The following is an 11,049-nucleotide window of genomic DNA, read 5'->3' on the forward strand; positions in this document are numbered from 1 at the left end:
CTTCCATCTGTCTCACTCGGGGGTGAATGAAGCCTGTATTAGTGGCGATGTGTGTATGGTTATAAAACTTGGCTGTCGCCTAGAGTTCTCTCTCTCCGGCTCCGACACCACTGCTGTCCTGCTGACTACACCATCAGCTGTTGTCTGGCTGGAGCTAAGCTAAGCTAACACTCCTACTAGCCAGGTCACTCCGTTAGCATGGCTAACCTCATCCTGCGGCTGTCACACAGAGAACATCCTAACCGTGCCTTACGTTGTCCTCACGTTGTCCCAACGCTTTTGATGTCCTTCAACGTCTCACTCCAAACACTCCTTCACAGCTCCGCCACGGCGGCGCAACATCCCGATAGAACACACAACGAATGGAGCCGATTGTTCAAAATACCGCGCCGAGCGCCATTTCACCCTCCAGCCCATAATACTGTGTCAGGTCCTGCTTCCTTGGCAACCACCCGGGGTAACGGAGCACTTCCGTCCTCGCCCGCAGCGAGCTAGATCTACAGCGTCTAGATATACAGCTACTAGATAGATCTACAGCGACTAGATCTACAGCGTCTAGATATACAGCTACTAGATATGAATGAATGAATGAATGGTCTTTATTGTCATTGCTATAGTACAGGTACCAAACAACGAAATTTGGGAGGGGTGGCTCCCCTGGTGCTAGGAAAGAAAAAAAAAACTAACAAAAAAAAACAAGAAGGGAAAGGAGCTGGTTTACATAAATAAAGGCTATGTACACTATCCACTATACTATACTGTACAGATAAAACGACTAGGGTTGTCATATTGCACATAGTGTTATTGTACATTCATTTAAAGTGTTGCAGTTTGCAGGCTTGAAATGTACACATTTGTGCCTCAGCACTACACCTGATTTTTTCAATCCAGCAGCTGCCATCAATCCGTCCAGACTGTCCAGGGCCCAGAACCTAGGTCTTTGCTGTGTTCAGGGCCTGGATGGCCCTGGGGTAGAAGCTGAGCTTCAGTCTGTTTGTCCTTGCGGCCATGGTCCTGTACCGCCTTTTCGAGGGCAGCCGGGCAAAGTGTTCGTACCCAGGGTGGGATGGGTCTCTGGAGATCTTTGAGGCCTTCCTGAGGCAGCGTGTGTTGTACAGCTCTTCCAGAGCTGCTAGATCTACAGCGTCTAAATATACAGATACTAGATGTACAGCTGCTAGATATACAGCTACTAGATATACAGCTGCTAGATATACAGCTGCTAGATCAGCAAAGCAGAGAATGACCAACTTTCTGCAAAATCAACAAGCCAGTGTGCTACTTTGAACATGCACACAAAGCACAAACCCTAACCCTTTATTTTAGTTAGCGACGAATTAAAAACAGAATAATAATGTAGGTGTGGGATAATAAACAGACTCTAAAACGAGTGGAGCGTAATACCCAGATCAGTTTTTTTGCATATAATACAACATTAGATGTGTGCCAAATAGGGTAAAACATACTCTCGCTGGTTGTGCCAAGTGATCACATAGCTACAATTCACATGGAATCACAAGGTAATAGTAAATAATCACCAGGGTAATAATAGCCTAAGCGAATTTCCCTGTAAAATCCATTCACACATGCCCCATTACCAGGTAAATTCCATGGAATCTACTGGGAAGGCTCGTATGTGTGAAAGGGGTCAGCCTTGGAGGACCAGGCCAGGCGGTGCAGTCCCAGGGAGTGGTACCCTCTTGTCGGCAGGATAAGTCTCGTTGACAGTTGACACTTCGTCGGGGAAGATGGCGGCCGGAGTGAGACAGGAGCTTGCTCAGCTAATGAATTCAAGCGGATCGCATAAAGATCTCGCTGGAAAGTATGTATTTGTACGAGATTTATGACAATATATATGTGTATGGATATGCGTCGCGTTAGCGCCGAGTGTCCCTTTCCTAGTGAGTTATATTATACATGACTCAGATGAGCAGCAGAACTACAACATGCTAGCAGAAGCTAGCTGTTTGATATTAGCATCTAGCGAAACATAACTGGGGGATCGTTCGTAAATACGCTGTAGAAATCTGATCAGCACTCATGGAATGCCTCTTGTCCAATCAAATTACTTGGTCGCTCTATGACGTTGAACCTAGTGTGCGCCCCGGCGCTCTCAGAGCGAATTTACGAACGCAGCCTGAGTTAGGTACGTTAGCTGGCCTGTCTTCAAGTATACATCTAATGTGTGGTGTGGATGATGCAGCTCTCTACGCATGTTCTGAAACTATTGAACATCTTTTTGTATCAATGTAGATATCGGCAAATATTGGAGAAGGCCATCCAGTTCACAGATGCAGAACAACTGGAATCATTAAAGGCATTTGTTGAAGCTAGTAAGTATTATTTATTCGAGTTATTGAAAGGGTTGCAAATGCAATAGCATCTGATGACCGATTTCTGAGCTACCATCTTCCTTTTATTGACGGTGTTTGTTGACGTTGACATACATTCCTGTACGTCTTTTCAGTGTGATGTCTCCTGTCTCTTTCAGTGGTCAATGAGAATGTCAGCTTAGTGATCTCCAGACAGCTGCTCACTGACTTCTGCACGCACCTCCCGAACCTGCCTGACAGTACAGCCAAAGCAGTCTACCACTTCACCTTAGAGAAGATTCAGCCTAGGGTTATCTCGTTTGAAGAACAAGTGAGTGCATAAGAATTGCTGGCATGATGATCGCTTTGTCTAGAGTTGAAATAGATGGGCATTTATTTTGAGGTTGAAACAACCATGTACATTAACTTGCAATCCAAATCCATCCACCGGTCTTCCTTTGTAATCAGACACTCTTGCATTTGTGTAATCCCATTGTCAATCTCAGGTTGCCTCAATCAGACAGCATTTAGCAACCATTTATGAGAAGGAGGAGGACTGGAGAAATGCCGCACAGGTTTTAGTGGGTATTCCCCTGGAAACAGGACAAAAGTAAGCAATTGTTGAAAAGGTCTTTCATGCATACAAGCTAACACATTATTCATTGCAATTCAATTAGCATTTTAGTGTTGAACTAATAAGAATGATAGGTTGGTGTAATCCACACTTTTCTTTTCTCTTGGTAGGCAGTACAATGTTGACTATAAATTGGACACGTACCTGAAAATTGCCCGCCTGTACCTGGAGGATGATGACCCAGTGCAGGCAGAGGCCTACATCAACAGAGCCTCTCTGCTCCAGAACGAGTCCACCAATGAACAGCTACAGATACACTACAAGGTACACCACCAACCACCTGCTACCGATCGTATTGTTTCATCGTGTCACTTTTGTGGAGGTTTATTGTAGAGACTTGATTGAAACTTGAGTTGAGTTTTCTTGTATGAACAATTAGACCTACACTGCATTTCATTGTGTGGTACGTGTGCTGTGCAATGACAATAAAGTTGAATCTAATCTATTCAACTAGGCCTCAACCTGTAGAACAAACCAGCGTGAGACACTGCGTCCCTCATTGTCGGTAGTAATGCACCCCCTGCCACACCAAAATAAAACCCTTGTGTTAAGGAGTGCTTTGTTCCTCACCCAGGTGTGCTATGCCAGAGTCCTAGACTACAGGAGGAAGTTCATCGAGGCGGCTCAAAGGTACAACGAGCTGTCGTACAAATCCATTGTCCACGAGACGGAGCGCCTAGAAGCCCTGAAGCACGCTCTCCACTGCACCATACTGGCCTCAGCAGGTAACGGTGCACAGTAATTACGCCTGTCTGATAACTGTTTCACATGAAGGCGTTCATCAAGTGTGTTTGAAGCAGAACACCTTTTTTGTACAGCTTCCTTCTTATTACATGATGTGGCAGAATGTATTTTTCTGGATCCAGGATGGATCATTGTGTTTCCTGGCAGCTATCCACAGCATATCTTGTGCTGGTGGTGGGGCGGCGGGGGCTCCCCGGGGGGGGGGGTTCACCGCTGGGTGCTGGTAGGCAAACTGGTTAGTAGTCGCTCTATGAGTAGAGGGCTGCAAGGGAATTTTCCTGGCTACATAGTGTACAGGTTTTTACTTTTTCCTGCTTGCAGCTCTGTCAGTATGTGAAGCGCATTGAGTTGCATCTTGTAAGAAATGCGCTATACAAATAAAATTTGATTTGATTTGTCATCCCTCTTTCCTCCAGGCCAGCAGCGCTCCCGTATGCTGGCCACGCTGTTTAAGGACGAGCGCTGTCAGCAGCTTGCTGCCTACGGCATCCTGGAGAAGATGTACCTGGACCGCATCATCAGGGGGAACCAGCTGCAGGAGTTTGCTGCCATGCTGATGCCCCACCAGAAGGCCACCACTGCAGATGGTCAGTCACCACCGCACGTCAAAGGGGAGGATTCGGTCAGAGCTAGGGATGCACGATGTGCATTTTTTCCTACCGATAACCGATGTTTACCTGCTTCTCGTGGCCGATAACCTATATGAGAACCGATATGAGAACAGATATAATTTCACAGTTGATAACCTGTAGTTCATGCACACCTGAAGGTAAGAAAGGCTATGTAGTGAGCAAAGATTGATGATTTAATATTCCATAGTGATCTCACCAAATCTAACTTACATCACTATTGTTAACACAACAAAGAGAACACTTCTGACTCTTCAAATGTTGAAATCATTTAAGCCTCTTTCACACATAATTCCCTGTAACTTCAATGGAATCCCAAGCTGTGCCGTCCAGCCATTTTCGCCGTTCACTCATGAGTCAAATGCCGGTAGATTCGCGTCTTACTCCCTTTAACACATGTCGGCGTTTCCCTGGTTGCAAGATCTAAACTACTAGAACTGAAAGCGGCAGGTAACAGGCACGTAACATCCATATGTTGTATATATAAATAAATATATTTGACTACCAGCAAGACACCGGAGCACTCGTATCTATAACAAACGCGGAGATTGTATGAGCCCCGCGTCAGTCAGCCTTTCCGTAGAAATGCATCGCTCCGTTATATATCTAACGTTACATGTTTTAACGCTGATCTGTGCATGATAGTGCTGCATTATGTTGATCTATTTATATCGATCTATTCTTGCCAATTCCTTATCACCAGTGGAAAGGGGGAAGGCTAAAACACTTTGAATGGAATAGATAGGACTTTCCGTTCAATGGAGGAAGCATGATACTCGCGAGTTCATCTTGCTTTCCCCCCTGTTGTATGTATTAAACAATCTAAGCAATCTAATCAGAGCAGTTGTTAATATTATGTAATATTATTGATGGATGTGCCATTTTTGATGGAGAGCAGTGAGCGGATGACTGAAGGTGAGCATGTATTTGACTAATGTCGATAGATTCGCGTCTTGCTCCGAAACCGGAGCTGTTGGCGCAGACAGGATTTTACAGCGTTCCTTCAAACTATCGTAATTCGTGAACTATATGCCCAATCTAAAAAATTCAAACAGTTTCTGAAAGCAGAGAAGTTGCACTTTTTGAACAGCTGAACTTTTCTAGGCTTATTACGGTAGTTCACCGAACTTTTGCCGAACATGTATTGCAAATTGCAAACGCACTATCTGCCTCAGAAACTCTGAAAAATGTCCACACCGGGGAAGCCATGTTTCGCTCTCGTCTCTACTGCGTGGCTGTACGCAGGCGCAGCATCATGAGCGCGACAACCGGAACCGGAGATATTTCCGGCTTCATATTATCGGCTCTATATCGGCTAAAATGTAATAAAACCGATAAATATTTAATAACATTTAGGGCTGTCCCAAACGACTATTTTTCTAACGATTAATCTAGCGATTATTTTTTGGGTTAGTCGATTAGTCTAACGACTAATTTATTGATTAGTCTAAAAAAAATAATACTGTTCAAAAAAAATATATTAAAAAAAGATTTCTTATCATGTGTAGGCCCCTTAATTTCCACCTCACTGCTATGTTTAGCCAACTTGAATGCCAACATGGCCATTTAGAAGTCTGTCCATCACCACAACACATAGCTAGCTAGTAGCTACATGGCTAGCTAACGTTACTCTCGCTGCTATGTTATGATTAGCTAAATTGATGCTAACGTAGCATGCGAGCTACGAGCTAGATAACGTACAGTAGGTGCGAGCACCACAATGACAATAGGCTACCGTAGCTAGCCAGCTACATAGCTAACGTTACTAACACCAGAAGACAAGACATACAAACTGTGGTGAGCTACATTGCTTGTGTAACATTAGCTAGTAGCTATCCATTTTTCACTCGTACACGGCCGGAAAAGTGAACAGAAATACAACGGTGACTTACGGTGGTGCTATCTTGCGGCTGTCTTCACAAAGAGCTCCAGGATGCTTTCGCTTGAGGTGCTCGTTCATTGCAGACGTACTGCTGTGATAGGCCATTTCATTTTTGCACAGTTTACAGACCACCACATTGTTTTCTTTTTTTGTAAAAAAAAAAAAACTGGTCGCAGCCATTTTGTTTTTTTACGACGCACATTACGCAAGTCGACGACGACGTCGACGAATCGTAACAGCCCTAATAACATTAATTTCCCAATATCGGCCCGATAAAATCGTGCATCCCTAGTCAGAGCCATATAGATCATAGAGTATAGATCTACCTACCATTGTTGGCGCCATAGTTTGTATGGCGCCGACAATAATTGTATCATTCTAATGTGCGTTCTCAGTGGAATAGGGAAAGCTGGAGTGACCATTGGATTCGACAGGACATCCATTAGCATTTCTAAATCTTATGCAGTTTGCAGAACTGAGTGAGGAGTTTATTTATGCCTTTGCTTTGGGTAAGACTTTCTTTGACAGGCACCGCTGACTTCTCTGTCTCAAGTTAAAGAGTTTGAATTCTCCTTGATCTTGGTGAACAATCTCAGAAGACCGTTGTGAGTAAGTAACAGAGTATCTGTTCTAGGCTCCAGCATCTTGGACAGAGCAGTTATCGAGCACAATCTGCTGTCTGCTAGTAAGCTCTACAACAACATCACGTTTGAAGAGCTAGGGGCGCTTCTGGAGATCCCTCCTGCAAAGGTAAGATGTATTTTCATCATACATATTATGAAATGTGTTTCATCCTAACAGCACTTTCTCAGATTGAAATCTTTAGCAAGGATGTTTTTGTTAAACATTCTATGACAAATGTCTTTGTAAACATAAGCGAGTGTAACATATGTCAATTGTATTGATTGTTTAATTAATAGATATCATTAGGATATTAGTCATGCCGGTTTAAATTGATATCACAGGCCCCTATTTAAACATATCTGCGGATAACAATTTGTGTAGACCTGGCTTAATTAAAACCCCAAGACGTCTAGTATATGATGGAGGAAATACACTTCTTAGGGAAAGTTAGGCATGTGATTTAGTCTATCGTTAGGTCAACGTCTTTGTTGAAAGTTGCATTTGAGGGCTTAACTGAAACCGCAAAGTATGAGAAGCTGAAGTTGGAAAAAAAAATATATCCCCCAATCATTTACAGGACATCCTTCTCAAAGTGCTTGGGCTTCCCTTTCACTATATTTATATATTTGTTATGTGGGGATCCCAGTAATACCGAATTTAGCTGAGAATATATTGAGGGTTTTATTGCTATGAAAGTTGTCAGTTTGAATCAGCAACATTAGATGGCTTGTATTTTGAACATATATGTTGTTGTGCAGGGCGATTGTCCCGATGGTGAGGTTCCTGGTTACAGATGCAACCTGGTAGGGAACATAATCACTACTTTACTAATAAATGAGGTGTGACACCGAAATGCAGAACTAAAAATTCAGTGAAAGCATTGTGCTGTCTTTCTCTGTTCAAGACAAAGGGAATTAGAACCTGAATGTGCACTCCCCTTATAATAGCCTTGTTGATGTTCATCAATGCAAACATTAATTCTTTGGGAAAGATTGAATGTATTACATTGATCAGTGTTGGATCATTGTCATCCTAGACTTGTTTTCTGTCATGTTTAGTGAAGGTCTTCCTGTAATAGGGTAGGGTACACTAAACCCATATGGAACTGTAGTTGGGTGGGATACACTAAACCCATATGGAACTGTAGTTGGGTGGGATACACTAAACCCATATGGAACTGTAGTAGGGTACACTAAACCCATATGGAACTGTAGTAGGATACACTAAACCCATATGGAACTGGGGAGTTTTGATTATAACAGTAACCAGATGTACTTTGGTAAGAAAGAGGCCATTGAATGTTTTTACATTTCTTTACATTTACACATGTTTTAAGAGTAACTGATGCCTCTGGTAAGTAGTACACGTTGTTATCTAAATCATACAATACACGTATTAGAGTCGCGTCAAGATCATTAGGTGTAATGATGTTACGACCAAAGATAGGTTTATTTAGGAAGGCCTTACCATGCCTATTTGGGTTTATATATATATATATATAAAATTAGCAACTAAGTGATGTGGCAGCTGTGTAGCAATCCAGAATTAATATTTTTAACGGATAGTTTCCCTTGTCATTCCCCAGTTTGCATGTATATTGTAGGTCATCTCTTACAAAATCACAAAAACAAGTTTATATGAAGTATTTGACATGAAATGTAGCTTGCTATAACATTGCTATAACATTTTTTTTTATACTAGAATACTTTATATTCCACTGTATGAGTTCATTTTACATCTTCCTTTTAGCTTTTTCAGCTGCATTGAATTGAAATGATTCTAGGTTCGGTCAACCATTAATTGGTGTGCTAACAGAATTCAACATCCAAATAAGCACTAAGCCAAAGAGATATATCTCATTGAAAGAATGAGATCAGCATGTTTTGTGGATATGGACATTACCTTACAGTACTGTGCCGGTGAAGTGGGACTGAATTGGTAGCCTAAATTATAACGGGAGTGAGATGCTAGACTATATTTATCCATTTGGCTGGGTGAGTCCAAAAGCATTGTTAAATTCCAAAATAAGTCAACCCTTTAGCCTACATGGTGGCTGTATTGTGGATATGATATACAGTGTATATATATATAATATTATAAGAACTACACACACAGACTAACATCTAACACTTCATCCTTGTATTGGCCTGGAATGGGTTCGTCTTTGATTGTAACTTGCTGTCATCTGTCATTGTTACCTGCGTGCGCATGGAGATACCAGTGAACTCTCTGTCTCTGTCTCTCTTTGTCCACAGGCTGAGAAGATTGCCTCTCAGATGATCACAGAGGGACGCATGAACGGCTTCATAGACCAGATAGACGGCATCGTCCACTTTGAGAGTGAGTAGCGTTTCCCAGGCCCAGCCAGTCAGAGGAGAATGGGTTGACTTGGCTCCCAACCTATGGTTTGCTTCTTCGACTAACTTTCTATGGGAGTTTTTTTTTTCTCTCAAACTAGGCTTGCTCTTTTGGTAGGGATGGGAATCGAGAACTGGTTCGAGTTGAGAACCAGTAACAAATGTTTCAATGCATCGGTTTCAATAACATCCAAGGTTATCGATTCTCTTATCGGTGCCGGCATGTTTTGCGCATTCGCTGACAGTTGCGTTCCGTTCCGGCTGCTATTTCCAGCAAAATTCGTTGTCAACATGGATAAGAGAGGGTTCCCACGGGTCCTTGAAATCCTTGAAAGTTTGTGAATTAAAAAAAAAAAAATCAAGGCCTTGAAAGTTTTTGAAAATAGACATAGGTCATTGAAAGTGCTTGAATTCCCCCCTCTCTATCTCTCTCTCTCTCTAAAAAAAATAAAAATGTTTTACGTAATTATAGAGACATAGTCATGTTCAAGCTGCTACATTCAAAAGCCTCTCTTTTTAATTGTTGTCTGTGAGTGGATAGTTCCTATTATATAAATTCTCATCTAGATCTGTCTCCAACTATGCCGTGTTGGGTCCTTGAATTTGAGGGAATTTAGTCTTGAAAGTCCTTGAAAAGTGCTTGAATTTGATGTTTTAGAAGGTGTGGGAACCCTGATAAGAAGAAGTATAGATACGGGAAAGCAAAGGAGGCCAAATCTGTGCTCTCAAATCTGCTACCTACTATCCTCTTTAAATGATTGGCGCTACGTTGAGCGAACAAGCAGTAGCCATGTGAGAATAACCCGAGGTATGTCCTTGCTTCTTTCTCAAAATGCATTTGGGGAGATGATCTAAGTTTCCTTCACTTAGATATTTTCCTCCTCCGTGCTTTTTAGAAGGAAGTGAGAAGAGAGGATATGAGGAATAGAGGAAGACTAATGGGATGTGATCGTAATTCCCTCTCTACTTCTTGTTCTCCTCTCTCAGCACGCGAGCCTCTTCCCACCTGGGACAAGCAGATCCAGTCTCTGTGTTTCCAGGTCAACAACCTCCTAGAGAAGATCACCCAGGCTGCTCCTGAGTGGACAGCACAGGCAATGGAGGCCCAGATGACACAATAAATGCCCTCGGAACATCCTCTAAACCCCCCCCCCCCGCCCTACCCCCAAACTGCTCCTTTTTTCACCCCCCCATCTGTGTGAACATCCTCTAAGCACCCCAGCTATCGAACCCCCAACACTGCCACCACCTCTCACCCTATCCATTTTATGGTCATAGGCAAAGGAAGCACCAAGGAGGGAAAATGTCATCGCCATCTCTTTGGATGTAGTGACTTTTGAGTGCGCTGGTGAGCTTTTGTTTTAGTTTGCTGCCCTCTGTTCAAAAGGACCTGGAATGTGGAACTACTATCACTCATTCCCCCCCCCCCCCCCAACTCACCTATGACCCTTTGGCTTTGGTAGTTGTGAACTCACAGCAGTACTAGTATTTCGCCCCCTCAGGTGTGACATTATGTTCACATCCAGGGTCTGGTGGCATGTTACTCAAAAAAGAGCTACTGTATCTATGTGCTTGAAGTTTACCGTTGATCGTTATGTGATTGATTCATGGGTACTTGAATCTATACACTTATCCAGATGCCAATGGTTAGAATCTCATTTATGCTTAATGTAAACCAGAGTATTCAGGCATTGGTGTTCCACAACAAGGATTTTTGTTAGGTAATTTGTAATGATACACAGGCAAAGACTACCAAAAAAACTTCATTTGTTGCTTCTTGTACAACTATCTCGTTACATACTGTTTTGAAACATTTTGTCAAACCCCAAGTGAATATTCTGCCAAGAGATGAATAAAATTGAGAAAG

At 42.6% G+C, this 11,049-nt stretch overlaps 1 protein-coding gene across 2 annotated transcripts; it reads left to right on the forward strand.

Moving 5' to 3' along the window:
• Positions 1 to 1,739: 1,739 nt before the first annotated feature.
• Positions 1,740 to 11,049, forward strand: cops4 (COP9 constitutive photomorphogenic homolog subunit 4 (Arabidopsis)). 2 transcript variants are annotated; one of them, XM_080529869.1, is made up of 11 exons: positions 1,740 to 1,822; positions 2,254 to 2,333; positions 2,492 to 2,643; positions 2,819 to 2,922; positions 3,057 to 3,210; positions 3,521 to 3,671; positions 4,107 to 4,277; positions 6,836 to 6,951; positions 7,584 to 7,628; positions 9,081 to 9,165; positions 10,170 to 11,049. In XM_080529869.1, the coding sequence occupies exons 1-11, from the start codon at positions 1,749 to 1,751 to the stop codon at positions 10,301 to 10,303; spliced, it is 1,266 nt and encodes a 421-aa protein (XP_080385995.1). In that variant the 5' UTR covers positions 1,740 to 1,748; the 3' UTR covers positions 10,304 to 11,049. The 2 variants fall into 2 exon arrangements, with proteins under 2 accessions (XP_080385995.1, XP_080385996.1); XM_080529870.1 differs by lacking the exon at positions 7,584 to 7,628.

The sequence above is a fragment of the Nansenia antarctica genome (genome assembly GCF_963989245.1).
Source record: "Nansenia antarctica genome assembly, chromosome: 4".
NCBI lineage: Eukaryota > Metazoa > Chordata > Actinopteri > Argentiniformes > Microstomatidae > Nansenia > Nansenia antarctica.

Excerpts from the sequence above, each read along its gene's own strand:
- cops4 (XM_080529869.1), top strand. The coding sequence starts at position 1,749 with ATGGCGGCCGGAGTGAGACAGGAGCTTGCTCAGCTAATGAATTCAAGC. Across the intron at positions 6,952-7,583 it reads TGGAGATCCCTCCTGCAAAG|GGCGATTGTCCCGATGGTGA; the intron begins GTAAGATGTATT and ends GTTGTTGTGCAG. Across the intron at positions 7,629-9,080 it reads CTGGTTACAGATGCAACCTG|GCTGAGAAGATTGCCTCTCA; the intron begins GTAGGGAACATA and ends CTTTGTCCACAG.